Source organism: Telmatherina bonti, assembly GCF_933228915.1.
Source record: "Telmatherina bonti genome assembly, chromosome: 4".
In the NCBI taxonomy this organism is placed as follows: Eukaryota; Metazoa; Chordata; class Actinopteri; order Atheriniformes; family Telmatherinidae; genus Telmatherina; species Telmatherina bonti.
Window position 1 is genome coordinate 34542479 of NC_136622.1, and position 27020 is coordinate 34569498.

General features: G+C 41.5%; 1 protein-coding gene across 5 annotated transcripts; it reads left to right on the plus strand.

Annotated features, from left to right (window-relative positions):
- The first annotated feature begins 1196 nt into the window (after positions 1–1196).
- On the plus strand, positions 1197–25202 carry klhl21 (kelch-like family member 21). Of its 5 annotated transcripts, none has more exons than XM_079239064.1 (5): positions 1197–1327; positions 11227–12301; positions 15733–16138; positions 19521–19593; positions 20576–25202. In XM_079239064.1, the coding sequence occupies exons 2-5, from the start codon at positions 11275–11277 to the stop codon at positions 20903–20905; spliced, it is 1836 nt and encodes a 611-aa protein (XP_079095190.1). In that variant the 5' UTR covers positions 1197–1327; positions 11227–11274; the 3' UTR covers positions 20906–25202. The 5 variants fall into 5 exon arrangements, with proteins under 5 accessions (XP_079095190.1, XP_079095193.1, XP_079095189.1 ...); XM_079239067.1 differs by lacking the exon at positions 1197–1327 and adding an exon at positions 9581–9625; XM_079239063.1 differs by lacking the exon at positions 1197–1327 and adding an exon at positions 9587–9744.
- The last annotated feature ends 1818 nt before the right edge of the window (positions 25203–27020 follow it).

Below are 27020 nucleotides of genomic sequence, written 5' to 3' on the forward strand. Positions count from 1 at the left end.
ATTTTTTAATGCAGGATTGCTCCACAAAGTACTTAAATTAATAAAAAAAAAAGTTTTTGCATGTTAGAAACACATGGCATGCTCTCTCTCACACACAGACTAAATGGACATAGAACAAAGGTCTTGATTGCTGCAGCAACATAATACTAAATGTCATGCTGCTTCTACAACAGCTCTGTTTTGTCTAAGAAGGTGTCTGATCTGGACTGGCCTGCCTGGACTTTTTCACCACAAGAAAAACATCTGGTTAATCCTGAAACACAAAATAAGACAAGCAGGAAGTCAGGCTGGTACAACAGGAAGAGCTCGTGCTCAACACTGGTAACCAAAGCAAGTCCCAACTCAGCCAATATCAAACTCAAGATAAACATCTCTTATTCAACATTTGATGTGTTTCATATGTTCTATTGCAAATAAAACATTGGTGTAAGACATCAGTTCATTCTTCAATCCACCCTTCACACGACTCATAACTTTTTGGAAAATAGTATTGTAGCCTATCTGTAGTTTATAAAGTAAGATAGAGATATCAGTGAAGTTAAAAGACAGGAAAAATCTACAAGTTTATTGAAATGAAAGTTTTATTTGAACAAAACATAACAATTAAAGACAGACAAACAAAACCAACGCCCCAAAAAAGAGTTTTTTCCCAAAGGAAAGGTGAGAAGTTATGTTTATTCCTTCATATTCTCTCCACAAACCATAAACAGCCTCATCAAACTTTCATAATGTACAGAATATACAAAGATTTGTGGATCAATAACTATAGTTATAACTACTGCAATAATGGTATATTGTTCAAAAAGAGTAATAATGTATGTGATGATGGCTATTCATTACATTATTACATTACTATTGTAGTTTTTATTATTATTATTATTATTATTAATAATAATAATAATAATAATAGTAATAATAATAGTAATAATAACTACGATAGTAATGTAATAATGCAATAATAATAATAATAATAATATTATATTATTAATCAAACCTATATTTGTACCTTTTTGTAAGACCATTTACTTACTTGCCAATTTGAATAAGTGTAGAATATTCACTTTTTTGTGGTACATTATAAATCTGAAAAAAGCCCGGGTTAATTTTAGAATAAAAAGTTTAAAACATTTCCACTCTGATTCTGCAGAAGTTAGATGGATGCTGATATTTCCGCCAGCCGCGAAGGCAGCATTTCATCCAGAACAGGCTGTCATGGCGCAGAGGAGGCCGAGCGCCGCAGCGTCAAACTTTCATTTCCACTCGATCAGCGGCCTTTCCACGCAGTTTAGCCTCTAAAGTCGCAATCATCCGACGAGGACACGCTGTGGTGAGTTTCTTTACACCCGTTTGGGGTGTTTATTTGTGGCTTTGTTGTTCGCTTTAAGCGGAAGACAGCTGGATGTCTGATGAAGCGTCACGTCTACTGGAAGAAAACGTGAACAAACGTGACTCAGTTCTGCGCTTCTGCCTCTTATTTACAGGTTTTTCCTGTTTAAAAATACTCGGGTTTTCAGTAAAGACACGGAATATCGTGTCTTTACGGTTTTAAACAGACATTTATCCGCATTTTAGCAGAATTTACATGTAATTAATAAGCTGTGAGGGAGTTATTTTAGCGCCCGACGCATCGTTGTGTGCGTGTTAACAGTTGTTGACACATTTCTGAGCTTTTTGCTCCAAAGCTGCACTCGGCCATTAATTTTACATAGATTTAAATATGATATAATGGTCCCAGCATGACTTCAGGGAGGGAGAGTGTTTTATATTTTCAGAATAAAGCTGGGAGCATCTGTGTCCGAACAAATGCAGAGAAAACTTTGTGGGGCTTACTTTGACTCCTGTTACAGGAGAGGCATTTAAGGAATGCAGGAGCATTGATCTCTGATGGTGGAAGCGCGAGACTTTATACAGAAAGCTTTTTATGGAGCTAAATTCAGCCTTTCAGTCCTCATCAATACAAAATTAATGTTTTAAATGCTTACAGCTTGTGGTTGAGACTTGTAGATTCCTATAGTTTCCATCCATTAATCTTAACATCTATCCATCCATTTATCCATCCACCCATCCTTCAATCCTTCCATCCAATATCCATCCATCCATCCATCCATCTAAACATCCATTCCATCCATTCATTCATCCATTCATCTATACTTCCATCCATCTATCCATCCATCCTTCCATCCATCCAAATATCCAAACATCTATCCATCCATCCAAATATCCATTTATGCTTCCATCCATCTTTAAATCCACTCATCCATCCATCCATCCTTCCATCCATCTAAACATCCATTGCATCCCTTCAGTCATCCATCCAACTATACTTCCATCCAAACATCCATCCATCCATCCATCCATCCATCTTTAAATCCCTCCATCCATCCATCCATCCAAACTTCCATCCATCCCTCCATCCATCTTTAAATCCCTCCATCCATCCATCCATCTTTAAATCCATCCTTCCATCCAGCCATCCATCCATCCAAACTTCCATCCATCCATCTTTAAATCCATCCTTCCATCCATCTTTAAATCCATCCATCCATCTTTAAATCCCTCCATCCATCCCTCCATTTTTAAATCCATCCAAACTTCCATCCATCCATCCATCCATCTTTAAATCCTTCCATCCATCCATCCATCTTTAAATCCCTCCATCCATCCCTCCATCTTTAAATCCATCCTTCCATCCAAACTTCCATCTTTAAATCCATCCATCCATCTTTAAATCCATCCATCCATCCATCCATCCATCCAGGGTCGCCTCCCAGTGCAGCATCCTCCTAACCATGGAAGCCCAGACATTTCCCTCTCCCCAGCCACCTCTCCAGACTCTCCCTGGGGGAGAATTTCAAGGCATTCCCTGACCGGCTCAGTGACGTCATCCTCCAACTCGTCCTGGGTCTTCCACCTCGAAACGTTTATGTTGTTACTTACAGGAGAAGAGCCAGCTCCGAGCTTGGGCACTTTTCTCCACTTTGGCGATGTTTAGATATTTTAACAATAGTTAAAGATAATTTAAGAATAAATACAGTCGTCATTCTTATTCATACGTCATTTAATTGACCTGTAATCAGATGTCGCCTGAGCTGTCACTGATCTGAATTTATGTCTATAAATGTTCTGTTACATGAGCTTCGTGTGTGTATTTGTACTCTGGCTTGTGTGAACAAACTACATAGTGATGGCTTTAACCTGCCGTTACATCATCATCATCATCATCAGCATCCTCCCTTTCTGCCTTTCCCTTCTTGTAACCAGCCACATTTCTGCTCCATCCAGCTGCTGCCACCCCTCTTTTCAGTAAAATTTCTCTCCTCATTCAGCTGCACTTTGCTCAGCGATGCTGTGTTAAAGGAAACACACAAACAGTGGATGTAAAATACATCATGGAATCCTGTTCATGGGAAAGATAGTGATAGCTCTACCAGTACAAATCTCCTTAATAATTAACTTCATTTATCACCTGACACACTGGCCAGTTAGCTTTCATATTCACCCACTGCTGTGGATGTTAACCTGCATTTGGTGGGTTGATGGGGTCACTTAGAGCCATGTTTATTAACATTACAGTAAAAATAAAACCTGCAAAAGTCCATCTAAAGGCAAGAACATCTTATTTAAATTGTTACTATTCAGAATATTTTCATAAATTATTTTAATTCTGTCAAACAGGGAAACCACATGATGAACTTAAAGAGGGCATCGTCTTTGGTTAGTTGGTTGTGTTGATCAGAAAACTGCCTTCAGTAAATGAAGGTATGAAGAATCACATTACATTTAAAAAAAAAATCACTTTTATATTGTAGAGGATGTATTATATTTTATACAAATATAAGTATCATATAGAAAACTATTTAAAATGAGGTTAATAGTTGGAGTGTGTCTCCATGGAAACACAGTTTGTTAGTGGGATGTAAAATCCTTTAATATGATCCATTAGTAGGGCTCTACAAAAGTACGATATGCTTTTGTCCTGATTCAGGTTTTTTGGGTGCCAATTCAATTTATATTGCAATTCTCACAATTCTTTGATATTGCTGATTTTTGTAGATTAAAAACCAAAAATATATAAAACCTTTTTATTTTTTTGGCTTGTCATTTTTCTTTATTTTAGCTTGGAAATAAACAACCCAGTAGCCAGATCATCACTCTGCTGCTATAATGTCCAAGAAGACAACTAAAAAGATTAATAAAAAGGACAAAAAATTTTAGAATGAATTTATTTTCATTTATTTTGGAAAAAAAAAGGTTTTTTTAACAAAAGAAAATCGATTTTAAAATTGTGAAGCAAAACTCCAGATATTCGATTTTTCCATTCTATTTTTCCACCCCTATCAATTATAGGTGTAAAGACAGAGTAGTTCAGGTGCATCGGTGTGTGTTAGAGATGCATTTGCATTTTTTATTTCTACGTGCACCAGCACACCGTTTAGCCGAGAAGCTGCTGCATCAACACGGCGTGAAAATGTCAGGGTTTTATCTGACCGCTGCTGCTGGGAGCTCGCACCGGCGCTCCTTGCTAGGGAATGAGGTGAGTGTGATGTGTTTGCCTTTTTAAGGGCAGGACAGCCTGAGCCGTGGATGGCCAGGGGAGGGGGGTGGGGGGGTGTTAAATAGCAGCTGTCTTTATATGTCAAACACGAGTCCAACAGCTGTAACAAAATTAGTTTCTATCAGAACAAATGTTATAATGTAAAAATGAGTCCAACAGCTGTAATAAACCTAGTTTTTATTAGAACAAATGTTATAATAACGTAAACATGAGTCCAACAGCTGTAATAAACCTAGTTTTTATCAGAACAAAGTGAATGAAAGCAGCAGAAAGTAAGTTGAGCTGCTTACAAAATGATATTCTGCTGTATTTCCTGATCAAGTGGCAAAAAATTGCATTTGATTTAAAAGGTTTTATTTCATTTGTACAAACCCTTCTGTTCAGTAACCTGACAAACTGAATTCCAGGTTTAATTTAAGTGAGATTGAGAGCTGATCCTTCCCACGAGGACATGTAATACATGAATATACCTGTTGCAGTTTTTAGAACTAAAGATGGCTGTTCTCTTTCTCTCTCTCTTCTATCTGATCTGGTCCATCAGTAGAAAACTCTGTATTACAATGATACAAAATAAATATAGAAATAAAATAAGAATCCAGTAAATCAAGGAGATCATACCAGTAATGCTCCCCTTGGCAAAGTGAATTTGTAAAGGTTGTGTAGTGTGGGTTTCTCAGCTTCGGGACGCTGCTGGGCAGCAGCTGCTCTAGATATACACATCATAGATGTCACTTGTCTTCGAACAGAGTTCTAAGTTCTGAGGTCAGAAAGTTACGGGATGCATCTTTAATGATCCGATCTGATTTTTTTTACATGGTTGTTCACGTTATCGTTTCAGTCTGATCTTCATCCCGCTGTAGTGTGAACAACATGTCGCCCTGAAGCCACACGCATGTACAGAGGACACACAACGCCACACACTTCTTAGGGGATGTTGATGAGGATGAGTCATGTGTGTTTGCTCATCTAGGAGCACTTGCACAGTCAGAACCAACAAAATTCTGCCCAGTCCATGAATGAAATGGAGAGACTGAGAAAAAGGAGATCACAAATGTTAAAAAATGTCCTTTTTGTGCAGAAGTGACTGTTACTGTTGTTCAGAGTCATGTGTAGGGGTCCAATTTTACCAACCTGTTAGGATTATTACCAAAACCGACACATTAAACTTTTATTTTTATTTAACCTTTAAGAACCGCTTTCTCAAGGGAGTCCTGGCCAAGAGGCAGCAGGAGTTACAGGCAATTTACATGTTACCACTTAAACAGAACAAATAATTAAAAGCAATTAGGACATCAAAAAGGAGGACATCTCAAAATCTCTCACTCTGGACTTGAAACCGTTCAAAGGAATAAGTTGCGACAATTTCCAGTCTCTCTGCAAAGAGTTCCACGTAGACGGAGCGGAGTAGACAAAGGCCCTTTTTTCCAGTTCTGTGCGGGCAAATGGAACAGAAAGCATCAAGTCATCATTCGATCGCAAAAAATAAGAATCAACACATCTCTGTGATTAAATCACAGATATAGGATGGCAGCAGCCCAAGTATGAAATGATCGGAGAAAGGACCCAAAAGCAGCACAAGAGATCTGGGCAGGTTAACAGTCTTTATTTTAGCCACTTGGTGAGGTTCGGTGCTGGAGTTGAACTCTGTTTCCCAATGAGCAGAGCAGAGCAACTTTCCTCTGGGCCGACAGAGTAGACACCTAGCACAACAAGGTGAGTGAAGATCCACAACTCACGGTTGGGGGTCCTCCAGGACAGAAACCCAGTAACCACTGGTGAGCAGGCTCCAAGGGCAAGGCAGGAAGCGGAAGTCGGGGACGGATCAGGTCGGTAACGGGCAGGCAATTGTGGTCGGCGTGCTGGAAGGTCAGGCATGAGAGCAATGACAATCTGGCAGTGAGTGAATGGTGGAGGCTGCATATATGCGCAGGCTGAACTGATGGGGATTGTGAACAGGTGGCAGAGGCAGGTGAGAGCAGTGAACTGATTAGGGGTGTGGCAAGCAGCAATGTTGGAGGAAGCAAGTCTGATTGTGACAAAGTATGGCCTTATAAATAAAAACATAATATATTTCCGGGGACCCAACTGGCGGCGTATAACCCACAACCTGACCCAAACCGCCTCCCCCTTCACTGCATCACCTCTTTATTGGTTCATATACTCACAGTGATGTTGTGTTGTCATTGTTTTTAACGGGAACAATAACAACAGCATAGTAAATGTAAATGAAGGTTTGTGATGTTTGTCTTACTTCCCTGAGGTCAAAGTCGGATTAAATGCAGCATGTTCAGACAGAGGCCGCTTCCACACAGATTGGATATGTATCTGATGTAGGGCTGCATATGGAAGTGGTTGGATCTGCGTCATTCAGACTGTCATTAAAAATCTGATGAGTAAAAAAAAAAAAAAAAAAAAAAAAAGGGAATTGAGCTGCAGTGTGAACAGAGCTTTAGAAACGACTGCATACCAGCTTATTTAGGAGGAATTATTTTCACACACAAGTTGTCGTTAGGGTTGTTCAATTTTTTTTTTTTTACCCATATCCCATTTACCAATTTAGTCCAACTTCATATCAATATCTAATCAAATCAAATCAAACTTTATTTGTATAGCACTTTTCATACAAAAGCACATCAAAGTGCTTAACAACAGAAAAATAAAGAACAGTTTCACACTTAAAAAGCACACGCACGTTACCCACACAAGCACGCAACCCTTACCCTGATCATTTCTGCCAAAATAAAAGCTAATAACTTCAGTATTCTGTTTCTATATCTGTCTCTATATCTGGTTCTATATCTATCAGCCGATACTTTTCAGCAAGTTATCACAAATGAACAAAAGTATCTGGAAAGTTGTACATGACGTTGCCTATATTTACTCGTTCTGAATTAGCGGACACGCAGGCTAAAGGTTTGATCTATATTGTGTAAAGTTTGTGTAAAAGTTGTCAATAAAAAAGTAAAAACTGATAATTTCCAATATTGCATTTAAAACCCATACTGGTAGGCCGATGTTATTGGTAGCACAGGTAGTAACTGGTCTTTGGCGTTCCAGTGAAGCCACAGTATTAAAGAAATACTTTCTTCCACCTCACACAGGTCTAGTTTGTAGACGAGTTAACGGGTAAACTTTCTCTCCAACCAGTTTAAGTTACTGGATTAAATTCCAGGTACCATTTAGCAGCACAGTGGTCTCAGAATAACATAGCATTAACAGCCAGCTGTAATCTGACTACATTGTTGGCATGAAAGTGTTTTAAAGACAGAATTTTACTTGAATGAACGCAGCCAAATCCTGCATGTAAACTGGGCGTAGTTCCTACGTTGCACCAGTAGGAGGCAACACTGTGTTTGAAAGCGTCAGACGAAGAACACGCTATTATTTCACCTACATATGAGCAGATTGTCTTGATTCACTATGCTCACACACAAAACACACACATGCACAAAGCAGCTCCCAGTTGCATCATTTTGCAACCTCCGGAGGTTAAAAGTGAAGCCTATGTGGAAGTGCATAAAACTGTAGTTCCACCTTCATCCACTAGGGGCTGCGAAACCGAGCAAATCACCATAGATTCCCATGTTAAAAAGACCAACTTCACAGCAGGAATAAACATGTTTACAGCAGAAATAAACATGTTTACAGCAGGAATAAACATGTTTACAACCTGGTACAAAAATCCATTTTAGGTTTAATAGGTCAGGTTTATCTTCATGACAACTGTGGGGGGAGTGAATTTTTTTCTAACTCACCTGTTTGAAAGTAATTTAATCTCGAAATTCGGCATATTTAGGGGCGGGTCCTTTTGATTGACAGGTACCCGATCTCCCGCTTCAAGTAAGAAGAACGTAGAACGACCGCGGTTTTTAGCCGGTTAACAACGTGACTTAGCTTTAGCCCGCTTACCTCCGTTAGCTGGTCAGCTCCCGTTAGCTCCGGGTTAGCTCTTAGCTACCGAAATCTCGGAGTTTGCTAGATGTCAATCATCCATCATGATGCTCACAACCCCCGTCTCAGCTCCACCTCTTTGCTCATATATGTATTTTCCGGGCGAGACGACACGCATGCCCCTACAAGATGGCGATGGTAGGAACCACCCACCAAGCTTCAATTCAGCTCTAAACTGTTACTTCAGTGGTAAAAATGTCTTTAGTTTGTACACATTGCTGCTTAAGTCCTTTGTTTGAACCCGTTTGTGTTTACTGACAGAGGTTTTAATAAGCCCATGTTGTGATTTCCACTGCACATTTATGCGGTTTATATGATGTAGGGCTGCCTGAGGACTTTTAAAGGAGTCTTAGAAATCTCTGTGCGTTGCGGAAAAGGTGGAAAACCAACGCAGAAGCACTGGTATTTCTGGATCTTCTCACGAGAAAAAGATTGAAAGCATTTGGAAAGCTGTTTGTCAGTGCAGGTCTGGGTAGGGAGGCTTTGTGTGCCCTTCAGCCCAGCAGTTTGATCCCTCGTACAGCTATTTGGAAAAGTGCATTGTTGAATGCTGGTGTGGAATGTGTGCTGGCCTTTGGTGAGAGGATCAGGGGCTTCATAATAACCTTTAAACAAACCTCTGTAAGCAGATACCTGTGTATTTTGAGAGGAAATAATCTGGTTCCTCGAAGCTCAAGCGGGGGGATTAACGCGTCGCTGAAACTTAACCCACGTCGACTTCATCTGATTTAACAGGACTGAAATCATTCATTTGGAGCACATTTCAGGGCGATGAATCCAAACCTTTCTAAGGGGTTTCCTGGATCTGAGCTTCTCGGGTTTCCTTAACAGGAAGGTGCGATGAAGACGATGAGGAGGCCAAGGCTCTGCTGGCTCTTCTCGAAAAGTCTACTTACTCACGCTGCCTGACCACACGACCATACCGGTGGTGGTGAGGTTGGCGTCGTCTCACTGGATGTTAGGTGTATCCCTCCCCTCAACAAACCTCCCCCCCACACAGCCCTGTCTGGAAACGGACACTGCTGGTGTATTTATAGCTCCAGACCACAAGCGAGCTCTCTTTCTTAAACACGGCGGAGGAGCTGCTTAGATTCACCACGTCTCGTTGAGCTTTGCTGCGTATGTCCCGGAGTTTTATACGTCTTGGCCTGTGAAACGTGTCTGGGGGGTCTCGTCAGGTCTGAATTTGGGTTTGTTTGAATGTGGGCGTTTCATCTGGCACGGTGCAGTAAGTGGAGGTTTGTTTGTTGGTTTATTGATCTGTGGATGTTTTGATCTGATGAATATTTAGCAGCAGTAGCCCGACTATACAAGATGTCATTTCTCATTCACCTCAAAGTGAATCTGATCAGTTTTACTTGCAGAGTATCTGAAAACCGTGTTTGTTCTGAATGTTTCAAGCCTCCACGTCTGAGCGCTTTTGCTTACATTGGCAAAAGATTTCAGGAATGGTTGTCATGCTGTGGGGTTTAACTGATCCACAGCTGCCTTTTAGGTCAGTGGCCCCCAACGGTGGTCCACAAGCCCCACTATCCTGCAGGTATTAGATGTTTCCCTGCTGCAAATCACCTGGTTTTAATGAAACTGATCTCTGAAAAGCTCTGGACAAGTCTGTCATCAGTTCCTTTGTTTGAATCAGATGTGTTGCAACAGGTAAACAGAAGCTGCGTTTCCATTACACTTTTTGGCAAAATATAAAGGATATTTGTAAATTTTGAATCGTTGAACAGTGTTTAGTAGGGCTGTGACGATACGCTTTTGTCCTGATTCGATTCCGATTTTTTTGGGTGGCGATTCAATTTAAATAGCAATTGTAACAATTCTTTGATATTCCTGATTTTTGTAGATTAAAAACAAAAAAAAAATGTACAAAACTTTTTTTTGCTCGTCATTTTTCTTGATTCAGTTTGGAAAAAACAAGACAGTAGCCTGATCATCATTCTGCTGCTATAATGCTCAAGAAGACAAATAAGATCGATAAAAACAATAAAAATTACAATAAAAAATTATACTGGATTATTTTCATTTATTTGGAAAAAAAAATGGGTTCTTTTGTTTAAAAAAAATTAAATATTAAATTTTTAAATTGGGAAGCAAAAAATACGATATTCAATTTTTCGATTTGATTGTCCCACTGCTAGTGTTTAACGCATTCGCCTCAAGTCTCCTAAAATATCGTTAATCTTGTGAGATTTTCCGAAAATTGCTGTTTATGTAAAGTTGCCACCTTATCGTTATTTTGGGGTTTTCTACTTGCTGCGGAGAATTTGCTATGACTTTTCAAAGCTTTGTCCCCTCATTTCCTTTTCTAGAACTCGCCGTTGTGTTTTTCGTACCGCGCCCTCTTTACCTGAAATGAACTGGCCATGACCCCCCCCCCCATGTGACGTCCGGGGACATGTAAATGCTAAAAGTGTTTCCGTTACACTTTTGCAATATATTTCTATATCGAAACGTTTGAAAACCACCTCATGAGAGCGTAAAAACTGTATAGCAGACTTTTTTTTTAAATGTTGGTGTTTCTATTTTTCAGTAGCGTTATTTTTACTATGATATTTAGTTTTTGCACAATTCTCGGTGTAACGGAAACGCCCTTGTAGAAAGTCAGCAGGGAAGAGGACCTTGAGGACCGGATGGGGACCCCTGCTTTAGGTTTTGTACGCACATTCTCTAGGCCGAGTTGGAATTTGATGCATATTCCTGTTTTTTATCCGTTTCAGATGAAAACATTGTGACCTGGACTACAGGAGAAACCCAGCAAAGGGGAGATGGAGAAGCCCGTCCTGCAGACGCAGCCGTCCACCCTCCCTTTTTTCGACACGGCTCACGCCTTCAACCTGCTGCGGGGAATCCACGAACTCCGCGCCGAGAGGAAGTTTTTTGATGTGACTTTGTGTGCCGAAGGCCGCGAGTTTCACTGTCACCGCACGGTGTTGGCTGCTGCCAGCACCTACTTCCGGGCTATGTTCACAGGAACCTTGAGGGAGAGCATTATGGACCGGGTGGTTCTGCACGAGGTGTCGGCCGAGCTTTTAGGCCTGCTGGTGGACTTCTGCTACACGGGACGGGTCACCGTCACTCAGGATAACGTGGACCTCCTGCTGAAGACCGCCGACTTGTTTCAGTTCCCCTCGGTGAAGGAGGCCTGCTGTGCCTTTCTGGAGCAGCGGCTTGATGTTTCTAACTGCTTAGAGATTCAGGACTTTGCAGAGGCGTACGCTTGCAGAGAGCTGGCAGCCAGCGCTCGCCGCTTCGTTCTTAAAAACATCATGGAGCTGGCTAAAGGCACCGACTTTGAGCGGTTGCCGTGGAAGCGCCTCCTTGAGTTTGTGTCAGACAATGAGCTTTGCGTGGACAAGGAGGAGACGGTTTATCAGATCGCGGTTCGCTGGGTGAAGGCCGACCTCCAGCGTCGGCTCCACTACTGGCCGGAGCTCCTCCAGCAGGTCCGGCTGCCGTTCGTCAGGAGATTCTTCCTGTTGGCCCACGTGGAAAGCGACCCGCTCGTCTACCTGTCCCCCACCTGCCTCCGCATGGTGAACGAAGCCCGCAGCTTCCAGTCCTGCGAGTACGACCGCCATGACAGGCCCTGCCACCGCATGAGGCCCCGGCCTTCCACGGGACTGGCAGAAATCCTGGTGGTGGTGGGAGGCTGCGACCATGACTGTGACGAGCTGGTCACAGTGGACTGTTACAACCCTCAGACTGGACAGTGGCGCTACCTGGCTGAATTCCCCGACCACCTCGGAGGAGGTTACAGCATCGCTGCCCTCGGAAACGACATGTATGTGACGGGTAAGTACATCAAACCGTGTTCTCCAGACTGCAGCTGCAAAAAGAGTCAAAAATCTATTTTAAAATAGAAGGTCTCAATTAAAACCCACATTTTCTTTATTGCTTTCTCAGTTTCAGAAGTAAAAGAATCACGTTCTGTTCATAAGATTTGAGTCGTAGTAGATGAAACAAGGACGAAAACTGTCCCGGATTGTTGCTTTGTATCTGTATTTTTGAAGATTGCATGTGTAGATGTTCCGTTTCTGCTCCTTCGTCTTATGAAATGGCTGTCATGGATTGCTTATAAATAAACTGCAGGCTCCTTGGCCACTGACTATGTGTGAACAAGGAGGGACACGGTGTGCTGCCAGAACCGCAGCGGCGTTATCTTCGTCATCATCGTCTTTATAATCAGCGGATTGGTCTTGTGTGAAAACATCACTTCCCTTGAGAAATGGCATCAGAGCTTGTGACTCCTGAAAGTCGCTGATGGGAGGCAGGAGGAGGAGGAGGCATAAATTTAGTGCCGTTAGCTCACTGCCACAGCGACATGCAGTGAGATTGCATAATGTTGACAAGCACATTCCGTTTTGTGATATTTGATCCTTATAATTGACTTTTAAGCTGGTAGAACTACATATTCATTAGTTTATTTTTATAATTTTTAAGATTAATATGAATATTTTTTATGTTAAGTGACATAAATGGAAAGAGGACACAAATTGGGATTATACATGCATAAACGGAGAAAGCCATGTCTCCTCTGGTCTTCTGTTTAGAGTGGGAATGACCAGAAACAGCTGATCAGCTGACCCAAGGGAGGAAGGACTACAACGATGGAGATCATCAGATAAATAAGTGACCATTTAAAACTTTAAAAACAAACAAGGATTTTAAAATGGGCTGTAAAGTGCACATTGGAGTGAAGCGAGGTCAGATATGCTTCTGTTTGAAAAGGAAAATGTACCATTTAATATGAAAGGCATTGCCCAGGACTGCTTCTGTTGGCCTTATCACACCGGGCTTCACACACACCTGTACTCACCAAGCGGTTGTCCCAAGGACCAGTACGCCACCAGCGTAAACCACGCCCACGGTGGGGTTTAGCCGCCGGTTTCCCGACATTCTACCTTCCATCAGCTTGTTATTAGGGGTCCACACCTGATATTTACTCTAATCTACACTATGAATGTGCTTTTTACTTACCGAAGGTCGCCGGCGCTTACGACACAGACATGTGCCCCGATGAAACCCGGCAATTGTCATGTTTATTTTGTCCTATGTATTCTAAATGTTGGGGTTGTTTAAATTGATATCCTTTAAGGAAGGTTTCTATATCTGTATTTGTTTAGAAACAAATGTAACTTAAGAAAAACCCTGTTAGTCTTGGATAGTCGGGAAGCCTCCTGTTGTGGGAGGAGCTACAGGTTTAAAAGGAGCTCATTTCGAGCTAAACGGGGTGGAGAGTTAGGAGTTGATGGCATTATTGCGAAGCCGGCATTTGAACACCTGTTGATTGTTGGAATACGGTGTAAATATTGTAAATATATATTAGGCCCGTCACGGTAACAGATTCTGCCATGCAATTAATTGTCTCAGAAATTATTGCAATAGATAATATTGCACTAAGCAATTATTGTTGTTATTTGGAGACCATTTTCAACTAAAATAACAAAAATCCCATAATAATACAAGTACACCCTTTCATAGATCAACATACTTTAATTTCTAAAGAACATTTACCTCGATGTCCAGACTAGTTTATGCTCATCCAGTCCCCAGTCTGCTGAAACAGATCAGGATTTCTCCTGCAGTTTTGGCAACATGGTTATCTGGACGGTCTCGAAACACCATTCAACACAATTACATAACCTATGGTCAGCTCATATAAGCGGACGGTAAAATGGTCAAATTTAACCATATTGACGGATAGTATGGCTTTTAGATGCAGATAGAATCTTGTTGTGTTGTCGTGTTTAGTTAATAATGTTTTAAAACAAATGTAGCAGAGAAAGACAAATGAAAGTCATTGTGTCCATTCAAACTTATTGCACGCATTTTTTCTTATTGTGCGATTAATTGGCTTATTGCTTATTGCTTATTGCTTATTGCGACAGGCCTACCGTATATATCACTGCACTGCACTTTGGAGGGTTGGATTGTACAATAAACCCCCTTAAACGGAGCCACGACTACACTATGTTCTTGTACAGCATAGAAGCCCGTCACATTGACAACAACCTAAAACTGTCATGTTGCTTTCCTCTATTTTTATTACCTTGTATACAAATACAGAACTTCTCCTACACACTTTGATATTTTGATGTGAGCCAAAAAGAACAAATGGTCTTGGATGTACAGTCTGATGCCAAAGGCCTGGGGTATGCGTGCAGCTGGCGACACGTGCGCACTTTCTCGGCATACCTTTGGCACGTAGGCCACACGCGTTGTCACTAGATGCAATATTGACTTGAACGGTAGAGGTGCTCATGCTAAAAAGAGCCTGGACTTGAGATCGGAGGTAAACACAATGGTGGATAGTTGTTAAGAGCACCTCTCGGACCTTGTCCGCAATTGCAGCTACTGCCCTCTAGTGGTGACCTCCAGTACTGAACTTTTGGCCACAGCATGCTTGCAGCAAGTAACGGCACATAGCTGAATGTTGCTGTGTACAATATCCCAACCCTACAAGGGGATGTATTATCATTCTTTGATCCATAGTGCGATACTTTGATTAGTCATCTTATTGCCTTTATAACATATTTTTTATTCTTTGGTGTAATATTTTTGAGCTTGGGATTGTGTACAGTGCTTTGGTCAACTGTGTTGTTTTAAAGCACGATAAATATTAGGGCTGTGATGACATGTTTTCGTCCCGATTTGATTCCGACTTTTTTTTGGGTGCAGATTTAGATTGCAATTCTCATCATTCCATGATATGTTGATTTTTGTGGACTAAAAACAAAAAAAATGTACAAAACTTTTTTACTTGTCTTTTTTTTTTAATTTAAATTAGGAAAAAACAACACAGTAGCCAGATGATCATTCTGCTGCTATAATGCCCAAGAAGACAATTAAAAAGATCAATAAAAATAATTTTTAAAAAATGACAAAAATTTTATTATGAATTATTATTTTCATTTATTTGAAAGGGAAAAAAAAACTTTTATTTTAAAATTGTGAAGCAAAACATCTTGATATTTGACTTTTCGATTTGATTTTCCCACCCCTAATAAATATGGTTGGATTGATTGGGTTGAGGTGAGGTGGTAAATTATGTTGGAAGTTAGGTGGGAGACTGGAAAAGCCTTCAGTCTGTTGCAGCTTAAAAAATCATAATTCAGTTAGAAATCTAAGGCTGTAAGAAAAGTCAACTTTCTTACCAATAAGATCAATATTAATAACTGATCACCAGTTTCAACATGAAATGCAAACATGTCCGTGTCCTTCAGGTGGATCGGATGGCTCTCGCCTCTACGATGGCGTGTGGCGCTACAAGTCCAGCGTGAACGAGTGGACGGAGGTGTCGCCCATGCTGAAAGCCCGAGAATACCACAGCTCCTGCGTGCTGAAAGGCCAGCTGTACGTGGTGGCGTCGGACAGCACAGAGCGCTACGACCACGCGCTGGACTGCTGGGAGGCCCTACCAGCCATGCTGCATCCCATGGACAACTGCTCCACCACCGCGTGCAGCGGACGCCTGTACGCCATCGGCTCCTTGACGGACGAGGACACCATGGCCATCCAGAGCTACGATTTAGACACCAACCGATGGACAATGCTCAGCTGCGAACAGCTGCCTCCGTGGTCCTTCACTCCAAAAACCATAACCCTCAACGGCCTTATTTACTTTGTCAGGTGAGAAAACGACTGCTTTGACTCTATAAATCTTATTTCAGAGTAGTTTTAAAGTCAAATCCCACCAGCATGTCCCAAAGATTTACAGATCCAGCCCAGTTCGATCCAGTTTATAATAACTGTGACATATCGTAAACAAATCCTTTCCTAGTTAAAACCAACAGATGGCATCAAATCTCTGAAGAAATGCCGTCCTGAGACACAGGGCGGCGGGAGGAACATGAATGAAAAACTCCCAGTAGGACCTAGACCAGGAACATTGACAGAGAATGAAGATATTGATGAGCTGGATGAACCAGAACTACAGGCTTGATCAGAACCGAATATTAACGTAACGTGGTTGTCTGCCTCCTAGACCCGAATAGGGACTAGTTTCAGAAGCTGATTACCGAAGCTGATAACCACTTTTATAAACTCAAGGAATCACAAGTAAACTTGCAGTCTGAGCTCTGCATGGAAAACCTGCAACTTTTCATTTATGTTGGAATAAAATCATGGATTTAACCTGGAAAAGTTTATTTTATTTATTTTATATTTATTTGATAGGGACAAGTATGAATGATGGCGCATACTGCAGTATTTTAGCCAAGGCTAATTTTGAATGCCCGTCCCTAGTTGGGCTTTTACACAATAAGAAAGTATACACAGTTTATATTGCATTGCAAAATTAAAAGTATATACACGTATGTGCCTTTATATATACACACAAAATACAAATACAAAAAATATATATATGTACACTAAAATGTAAAATTAAGTCAAACACATTCAATGCTGTCAATAAAAATCAGTCCAAAATAAGAACATTGTCGGTACATTCAATCTAAACTACTGTTTTACCACCCACATGGAAATATTACAACACTAAAAGTGAGTGCAGGCCCGATTTGTCCAGACTTAAGTCTGGAAGTAAACCTAAAAGGTGGTCCTAAGGTCTGTTAGGAGCGTGTTCCATAACCTAGAACTCTTCACAGAAAAGACTGTCTGCCCAAAACTAGTCCTAAAATAGGGTCATGGTTTGTCACACTTCTGGTAACTCTGCTGTTGTTTTGTCTCTCCACACATGTGCTTCGAGGCTCAGGTACTAAATAATACATACATCTGTAAATTAATTTAATAAAGGAGCAATTGATGAAGCTGTCAAAGCTCATCAGATTGTATTTTTTCAAGATATTGCAGTGGTGATGACAGATGGGTTTTTTATTCATAACTTTTAAATTAAGAAAAGCTAAAACTGAAGTTTTCCTTTTAAACACTCATCGTTTACACTCTGTAACAACACAGCAGCTGTTTTTCTGTAGTAACTTTAGGAGTTAATACCGTATTTTCCGGGCTATTAGTCGCTTCCCTATAAAAGCCGCACCTGCTCTATTTTTAAAAAAACGATAATAAAAAAATACATAGGCCGCACCTTAGTACAGGCCGCAGAATTCATAACAGTGCCTTCTAATACGGCAGCAACTTTGCTGGTTAAAACGGAACAGAACCAATAGAACATAATCAGTATTTACTTAACTTAATTTCTCCTGCGTCACTTTAATCATCTTCGCTGAAACCCATAAAGTCGTCTTCTTCAGTGTCGGAGTTGAACAATCTCATCAGCGCTTCGTCACATCTGTCCCCGTCTGCCTCGCTCTCAGTGTTACTATCTTCCTCCGGTGAAGTTCGCTCTGAAGGTGCAGCGCTCTCACGTAGCAGTCCTGCCTTTCTGAACCCGTTGGTGATGGTGGATTCTTTCACAGCACTCCACGCTGTTAGGATCCACTGACAGACATCCGAAAAGGACGCTTTTCGCATGCGGCCGGTTTTTGTGAATGACTTATCCCCGCTCATCATCCAAGTCTCCCACTCGACCCGGAGTGCTGCTTTAAATGCCCGGTTCACACTGAGGTCAAGTGGCTGCAAATACTTTGTTGTACCTCCAGGAATCACAGTTGGAATTGAGTTTGTTTTCTTGATCGCCTCTTTTATAGAATCTGTGACGTGGGCTCTCATGCGGTCCAAAACAAGCAGTGCTTTTTTCTGGTGAAAAAATCCTCCGAGGCGCTTGCTGTAGCACTCTCTTAACCATTCCTTCATTATTCCTTCCATCATCCACCCTTTGGCATTAACTTTGACCACTACGCCTCTCGGTAGTTGTTCTTTAGGCATAGTTAGGCGCTTAAAAATCACCATAGGTGGAAGTTTTTGTCCGGATGCTGTGCATGCCAGCACGCAGGTGAAGTGCGTCCTCTCGTGACCTGTTGTTTTCAACAACACGGAGGATGCACCAGCCTTGTTAACCGTCCTGGTCAGAGGCAGATCAAATGTCAGAGGTACTTCATCCATGTTATCTCGTCTGGTCCAATGGAGTGCTCTTGTATCTTACTTTCAACGAATGTGCAGAAGTTTTTCATCTTTTCCTGATAGTCAGGGGGGAGTTGCTGGCAGAGAGTGGTCCGTGCCCTGATGGACAGGTTTTTACGTCTCATGAATCTGAAACACCATGACGGCCCCGCTTTGAAATCTTCAATATTCATTTCGCGCGCTATTGTTTTAGCTTTAAGTCGGATCTGAACTGTAGATACACCTCTGCCACCGGCTCTCTGTATGTTCACCCAGTCCTCCAGGACATTTTCAAGTTCAGGCCACCTGCTTTTTTGTCCTCTGAAAGATTTCCTTGACTTTTTGCATTTCATGAGCTCTTCCCTCTGTCTCCTCCAGCGTCTCACCATACATTCATTGATGCTAAGCTTGCGTGCAGCCGCGCGGTTTCCTTCTCGATAGCAATATCAATGGCCTTCAACTTAAAACTTGCATCATACGAACTTCTTCGTGTGGGTTCCATAATGAAGGGGCAAGAATTCGAAAATAATTAATAGTTGGTAATTCTTCGTCCGTGTTCTATCTACTAGCTAAAGAAAAAAGTAACGTATGCTTCTTTGCTTTATTTTTCTTTAGTTTTGATTCTAATTCCGGTTAGCGCGCCCCTAGCGGTGGAAGAAAAAAAACACAGAATAGCCGCACCTTTTCATAAGCCGCATGGTTCAAAACATATGAAAAAAGTAGCGGCTAATAGCCCGGAAAATACGGTACATCCGTTCGGTTCTGATACTTTCTCCACCTGAAGTGAGCGTAAACATTTTATCTTAGCAGCAGATCCCTTGTTGGACCATATGAGGGCGCTAAAGTTCTTTGCTCTCATTCTGACAGTTCAGCGATGTAGATTTCCAGATACTTTGTGTTCCTGTTCCTGCATGTTGTTCACTTTTAGGTAAATTCCTTAATGAATTTGTTACATTAAACGTTAAAGATTTCTCACCAGTGTGTTTACATGTAAACTAGCAGGAGAAGCAGATATACCAGAAACAGTAACAAGGCTTCACTCTCTTTCTATTTACAGCGATGACTCAGCTGAGGTGGATGTTTACAACCCTCAGAAGAACGAGTGGGACAAAATTAGCCCGATGACCCAGGTTTGTATTTCACATCAGATGCGTGTGAGCTGGCGCGCTTCGACACAAGTCACCTGTGATCTCTGATATCTCTGATGAAGGATGACGACGTATCACAAGTAGTTTTGTTTCCTGCTTCCCGTAGAACAAACAAAAAAACCAAATGAAACAATAAAGGCTTAAAGGTCCGGTGATGATGGAGCTTTTAACAGAAAAACAGACTTTTTGGTAACTTTGACGTGTCCTAATGTGCGTTTTGTTAATCATATGAAAAGAACGCAACGTAAAAAAGTTTTGTGCAACCAAAAATGATTGGTTGAAAGATTCAGCTGCAGTCTAGACCGAAACTGGAGCACACATACAGTAAACCAGAGAGGCTGCAGAATAGCTTGTAGGCTCCGGCTCCTCGGTTTTTGTTGAAGGGATGGAGGCCCAGGTTGAGAAGCCTGGAGGTCCAGTTAGCTTTTTATCACGTACGCCCTCCCAGTTGCTTAATCTAAAAACATGTTTTCCGTTCAGAAACTTGACAAAAATATGGTTCTTTTATTTCCGTCTTTTTAGTTTGTTTAATTTAAAACTAAAAAATTGGTGCGAAACCTCTGGAGGCGTATGATAAAAAGCATTCTGCAAGGAGGGGGTGTGTAGCGGGGGCGGGGCCTCAAAGATGACGTCTCGCCATGAGAAGTGAAATCAATATCTGCATGATCTTTAACAGCTACGAAGCGAGACACGTCCTGTACACATCTACATCTAAGTAACTGGGTAATAGATTAGCCACGCCACCTGGTGACAGGAAGCGAGTCATTTTAAAGCTGAAACGACCATCTGGAAAGCGTCGCTGCAGGTGACGGCGAGAGCGACGTTGTAGGGAGGTTGCTATTTTTAATTACAGCAGATGGTTTGGGATCAAACGTCGATCTGTAATCTCAGAAATGGGAATAAAGTGGAATCATTGATTTTGGGTTAAAGTGGACGCTGTAAGAACTGGTTTTCTTCTTTCCAGGTCCACGTTGGAGGCAGCGTGGCGGCTCTTGGCGGTAAGTTGTACGTGTCCGGCGGTTACGACAACACGTTCGAGCTGTCCGACGTGGTGGAGGCCTACGATCCGGCCACCCGCTGCTGGACTCTTGCTGGGCGGCTTCCCCAGCCGACCTTCTGGCACGGCAGCGTCAGCATTTTCCGCCAGTTCATGCCCCTGGTGTCCAGCTCGTTCGAACCCACCGACGCGCCAGAGTCCAACGCCATCCACTTCCACCGGCACCAGCGTCACCCAGTGCTCCACAATCTCAACAACAATCTCAACCAGAACCAGGATGTGAACGCGGCTCACTGAGTGTTGCTGGTGACGCGTTGTTCACTGAGCATTTACCTCACCGCCGCGTTGAGGCAGCGAAAATCCCTCATGGCGTCTGACAGACTGACTAAAGACATTTTTCCCTCCCGTTACAAGACGTCACTGTGGAATGAGCACCCCCCCCCCCACCCCCACCCCCACCCCCATCCCTTGCAAATGAACGTTAAAACCCTCACTTCCACACAGGCTCACTTGACCTCCCACCCGCAGTTTCGGCTGCCATCATGTGCAATCATAAACAGTTTGGAATATTTATCGTCTCAACCAACGAATTTGTGTTCCTGTTGAGCGTCGTTGCAGTGATGGGGGGGTGATTCATACATTAGCAGATGAACCGATGCTAACGTGCGTTAGCATGCATTGATAGTAACAGAAACTAGTGATGAGGGGAGATGCACATTGTACCTACATGCTGTTTATACATGTTGTGTTTGTTGGTCACCTTATGGAAGACGTTCAGCGAGACCCAAAGAGATGTTCTGGAAAACACGGATTTGGACGAAGGGAAGATCTTTTCCTTTTAGCTTTAAATCTTGTGCAAGTTTCTCTCAAATCTATTTATTTTCTGTTGTTTCTCCCCTGGATTCTGTGTTTTCTGTCTAATCTAGTGGATGTTTAAAATTTCAACCGTTAAATTAGAAATATCTTAAAGATCTTTTTGCTCTAGAGGCCTTCGTGAAGAAGTGTGAGACAACTAGGAAAAGGCTCCAGGCTGGGAGCTGTTGTCTCTGTAAACTGGTTGTCCCAGCTCAACCAGTTGAGTTTAGCGCCATAAACAGCTTTATTTTAATCATATTTATTTCTCACATGCAACTCTGTCCATTACCAGCAGTTTTGTCAGCATGTACTGCTGTTTTTCCCCTCAGATTTTCTTCAGGACAACCTCCAGCTGCAGCTCAAACACTCGGGGTTAGTGAGTTTCATAGAGGCCGTTGTTGTTTTCTTGTTTGTAACGCTTCTGAGGCAGCTTTTTTTTTGTTTTTCTTACAGCCATTTAAAGTAGCATTTCTTGTTTTCAAGGAAAACTTTGGTCTTTCTGAGGCGCCGTTGACTTTGACCCTGCCAACGCAGGTGACGGGAAGCTGCAGCAGATCACATCCTCAAATTTCATCTTATTTCCATAATTTGTAAGGGATTATGTTTTTCTTAAATTCTGCGATTCCGTCCACATTTTCTGCCTCACGGAAATCACACTTGTGACACCAAAGTGAAGTGCATAAAAACTACAACGGTAATCTTTTAGACATAAGTATCAATTCATCTATCAGCTTCTTGTTTGTTTTTCTTCTATTTTAGATCTTTAATTAAATATTTGGTGTTCAAATGTTGTGGCACAAAATGATATGAAGATGTAGTTTCTGGCCTTGGGAAGCTAGGTATGACTGATTACAGATCTACCTTCTGTAATGCACATCTGGGTCATTTGTTTGCTTTTTTTTCTTGTTCTGGTGCCAGATTATACTGTGCTTGTAGCTTCCTCCTGTAGGCACCAAGCAGAAAACTGCACACATACTTTTATGTAAAACTAGAGACTGAAATTGATAACAAAATACAATAACTTGGAAATTCAGGCTTTGTTTTAGATGACAGTGTTGTGCAGTCAACACAGTCATCCTCAGTGACTATGGGCGCCAGCAGTTATATAAATTGTGTTAAACCAAGAAACTCAATTTTCTTTGAGAGTTCACAAATATTGGTTCTTCATGGATTAAGAACTGAAAATGAAAAGATAGAAATGTTCTGTGAAGCTCTGTCTGTAAAGGGAGCTGCATTGTAGGACAGTTTTTTGTGTTGTAGTACCACAACTGACCACTGGGGGAAATTGGCAACAACCCCTTGCTGTGGTGCAATATGTAACAATCTTAAAGGGATATTTCAGTTGTTTTTCTTCTTTAGAAATTAAATGTGAGTAGCCAGGGATTCCAATTCCAGCATAGAGCTCTCAGTTGGGAAAATAGAAGGTTTCATAACATGCAAGCTGAGCTAAAAACCCTCAAAAGGACCCTGTGATGTAGCACGAAATATGAGACCATGTTACCTACAAAATACAGTTTTAGAGTCTGGTTAAGTCAGAGCTATTAGAGTTCAGTCAGAGCATGGTCCAGCCCTGGACGATATGGGATTGGACTGCAGACTGTTGCTACGAACTCTAACCTTTTTCAAAATTAGAGTGACAAACAATGTCTGAAACTGAAGTTTTAGTAAAAAATTCAGTGGTTCAGTGGTTCAGTTGCATGTCACATACGTGTTTGTACATCGCAGTTAAGAAAAATTGAAAAAAGGGACAGTTGCTATCAGATATATGTTCATATATCGCAGTTAGTGACAACAGAAAAACGTCACAGCTGCTTGTCAGATACATGCTTATACATCGCAGTTAGGAAAACAGGAAAACGTGACAGTTACATGTCAACTATTTGTTCGTACATAACAGTTAGGAAAACAGAAAAACATGACAGTTACGTGTCAGCTATATGTTCATACATCGCAGTTATTAAAACATTCAAACGGGACAGTTTCCTGTAAGATATATGGTCATACGTCGCAGTTAGGAAAACAGAAAAACGTGACAGTTGCAAGTCAGACATATGTTCATACATTACCGTTAAGAAAACAGAAAAACGTGAGTTGCGTGTGAGCTATATGTTCATACATCACAGTTATTAAAACATTAAAACGGGACAGTTTCCTGTAAGATATATGGTCATACTCGCAGTTAGGAAAACAGAAAAAAAAACGCGACAGTTGCGTGTCAGATACATGTTCATACATCGCAGTTAGAAAAACAGAAAAACGTGAGTTGCGTGTCAGATACATGTTCGTACATTGCAGTTAGGAAAACAAAAAAAAACGTGACAGTAAAGGCTGAAAATATAATTGCTGTTTAACTAAATGTTTTCTTGTGCAACCAGTTTGGTTGTGAGCATAACTGTTCACATAGATAATCTTGTGCTACACTTGTTACCAGAGGGTTCCACTAGGGGGTGCATTTGAGAACTCACACGCTTACAGTTGTCAAATCTGTAGGCCATGAATAAAACTATAAACATGTTGACTAAAGAGGAGATAAGCATATTTGGCTCATTTTGATGTCACAGCAGTAAAAAAAAGTGATCAAGGTTGTTAAAACAAGCACACGCTGTGTCTTGTCTTTAAAACTTTACACCATTCTTACTGCTGTCGCCCCGTGACTTCTAGTCAGATTAGCAGCAATACTGCCCCCTAGTGGTGGCTCGCATATCGCAGCTTGAAAAGGTACATATGACACTTCAAACCAAGTCAAAAATATGTGAAGCAGCCATGATAAACACATGCATACCTAATTAAAAGCAAGTATGTTTTCTGTCTTAACATGCATGATATTTTGTTGAATGACCACAAAGGGCAACGATGAGCCAACTCCCCTTGCTATAAGCTAGCCACAGCAGTCTGTTTGAAGGATTTCATGAGGTTTTTTTTGTACAGACCATTAATTCCCAGTTTTAAAGCTTCAAGAAAAACCCCTACTATGTTTACTAATAAACTGGCTGCAACAGTCAAGTCTTAAAAACCCCCAAAGCCTGAAAATGTATCTGATCTGAAGGAAGTTTACTGAACCTCTGAAGCTGCTCCACCTCTCGCCGAGAAGCTAGCAGCTCGAGGTCACATTCGGGGCATGAATTCATGCAATATAAGAGACAATCTCATATGTTTGTGCAGCAATTTGAAGGTTAAATCATTGTTAAACCTTCTTGACCTATGTAGCGTTCAGATTTATGGACAGAAACATTCCAGAAAATGACATAAACCATTATATCACTAAAGCAAACACAGTAGTAACACTTGTTGGAGGGGCTGAAACCCGACTAGTGTGCTGAGTGATCTGTCATCAGAAGGTTTCCAGATGGTTGCATGCAGTGTTTTCAGTGGTCTTCAGTCTGCACCGCATCTCCTCGCTGCTCTTAATCTGGGCTCCATCGGACTTTGTAACCACCAGCTGAATGTGCATGAAGTATTTATTAAAGTTTAACTGTTTTTTCTGTTTATTTATGGACATGTTTGTGCTGTGGTTGCTTGTGAAGTCTTTGCATTAAGAAGTGTGGTATCTGCCAGTGGGGCAGCAGTCGCAACTGGAAGTTAAAAACCAATCTCAGTTTGCTGTTTTAAGATTTATTTTGCTGTAACTTAAATAATATTTTGGATGTTTTCATGTTATTAGAGCAGAGTTGTTTTCTTAGTTTCATACAGGCTTGTGATGTTGAATTGGTTTTATAAATAAAGTTTATTCTAAAACTTATGTGTGCTTGTGTTTTTGTTGTTTTTGGGAAGTTTCAGAGACTTCTCTGTGTGATGTAAATGTTCAGTGATGTTCGGAGTGAGTCATCAAGCGTAACGCTTGAGAGGCTGAAGCTTCGTCTGCTGCAGACGGTGTGTAGAACATAAACATGTCCTGTCCCACGTGTCCATCTGCAGCTCAAAGATACGCAGCCGGTCCGCCATCACTGCTCTGAACAAACTCACCAGCTTCTTTTCCCTTCAGAACTGCTTTAATTGTTGGTAGATTCAACAAGGTGTCTGAAACGTTCCTCAGAATGCCATGAAGCATCACGCTGCTCCCGCAGATTGGTCGAGCTTTGTGACATGGTGCATCATCCTGCTGGAAGTTTCCATCAGCAGATGCTACACTGTGCTCAGAAAGGGATGGACATGGTCAGCAGCAGGACTCAGGTAGGCTGTGGAGGTTAAACCATGTCATGTTGGTACTAAGGAAACCAGCTGTTACTGGGCCGGTTCATCACAGGGCCAACAGAGACAGAAACAACCTCAAGCTCTCCTGCACTCCCAGGAGCGATTAACCCAACATGTCTGTAGCCTGTGAGAAGAGAAGCCACATTTACGCGTCAGGGAAACTCCACACAGAAAGGCCTGATTAGGAGCAGAAAGTAAAGGTGGGCAGATGAAGCTTTTAAGCTTCTTCCAAGCTTTTTTCACAAAGATTTAAAGCGTCAAATCCTCCTAAACAAAGCAGCACCAGTGACCCCTACTGGTCGGCAGATACAGCAGCCACAAACATTCACAACACAAAAGCCTGTCTTCAACAGCTGTGTTCATTCTGAGAATCATTTAATTTAATAATTTCAATTTATTAATTTTAAATTTTAATCACTTAATTTAATTATGAAAATGTTACATTTTAAGTGTAAATTTACTAATAAAATCTGTAAATATGTTGTGCTGTAACGTGTGTCTCCTGATGTTACAGGCTGTGATGTTAATAAATGATAGACTTAACATCTGTATTTGTCAGAAACTAGAAACATAATTTTATATTTTACCGTTTATTCATTTTCTGTAACCATTTAATCCTCCCAATGGCTGCGATGGACTGGTGAGCTGTCCAGGGTGTACCCTGCCTTTCGCCCAAAGACTACTGGGATAGACTCCAGCTTCTCCGAAATTCTGAATTGGATTAAGCGGTTAGGAAAACGAATGAAAGAAATGCCTGCAGGGATACTGTTAACCAAACCATTTATTATATGATAAAAGACCTACAGTCTCTTTGTGGGCGACAGAAAAGCTCCCATACATGAGTTTTATTTAAATTCTTACAGTTTTGTCACAATTTAAGTTTGTACGTGACGAATGAAACAGCTCCAAAGACTGAAATGAGTAATCTTACTGGGATGTGTGAAGCCTCCGTCATCTTTGATTATACGCAGGGCCGGATTAAAAATGCACAGGCCCCTGGGCCCAGACTGTTCCAGGGGCCCCATTCCGCACCATAACATTGTGGAAATTGTGAATTGTAAAACGACATTTCTAACATCTCTCAGCCAATGGTACCAATAGCAATGCACTAGACACTGTGGTGTAACTAATGGGCTTTTATGTACATTTTGTTTCATGTCAAAACTGCTGGTGTTTTCCCTACGCGGGCACCACATGGGCCCCAACTGGGTGTGGGCCCCTGGGCCTGTGCCCACAATGCCCATTGGATAATCCGGCCTTGGTTACACAATCAAAGCCTCAACACGTTGATTCAAACCAGTCTGCTTCAGCAAAACGAAGCAGGTTTCAGGGTCTCCAGGAACCTCGCTGTGAGATAATGGTGCCG

Coding starts and splice junctions, on each gene's coding strand:
- klhl21 (XM_079239064.1), top strand. CDS start 11,275: ATGGAGAAGCCCGTCCTGCAGACGCAGCCGTCCACCCTCCCTTTTTTC. Junction 12,302..15,732: donor AAACGACATGTATGTGACGG/GTAAGTACATCA, acceptor CGTGTCCTTCAG/GTGGATCGGATGGCTCTCGC. Junction 19,594..20,575: donor AAATTAGCCCGATGACCCAG/GTTTGTATTTCA, acceptor TCTTCTTTCCAG/GTCCACGTTGGAGGCAGCGT.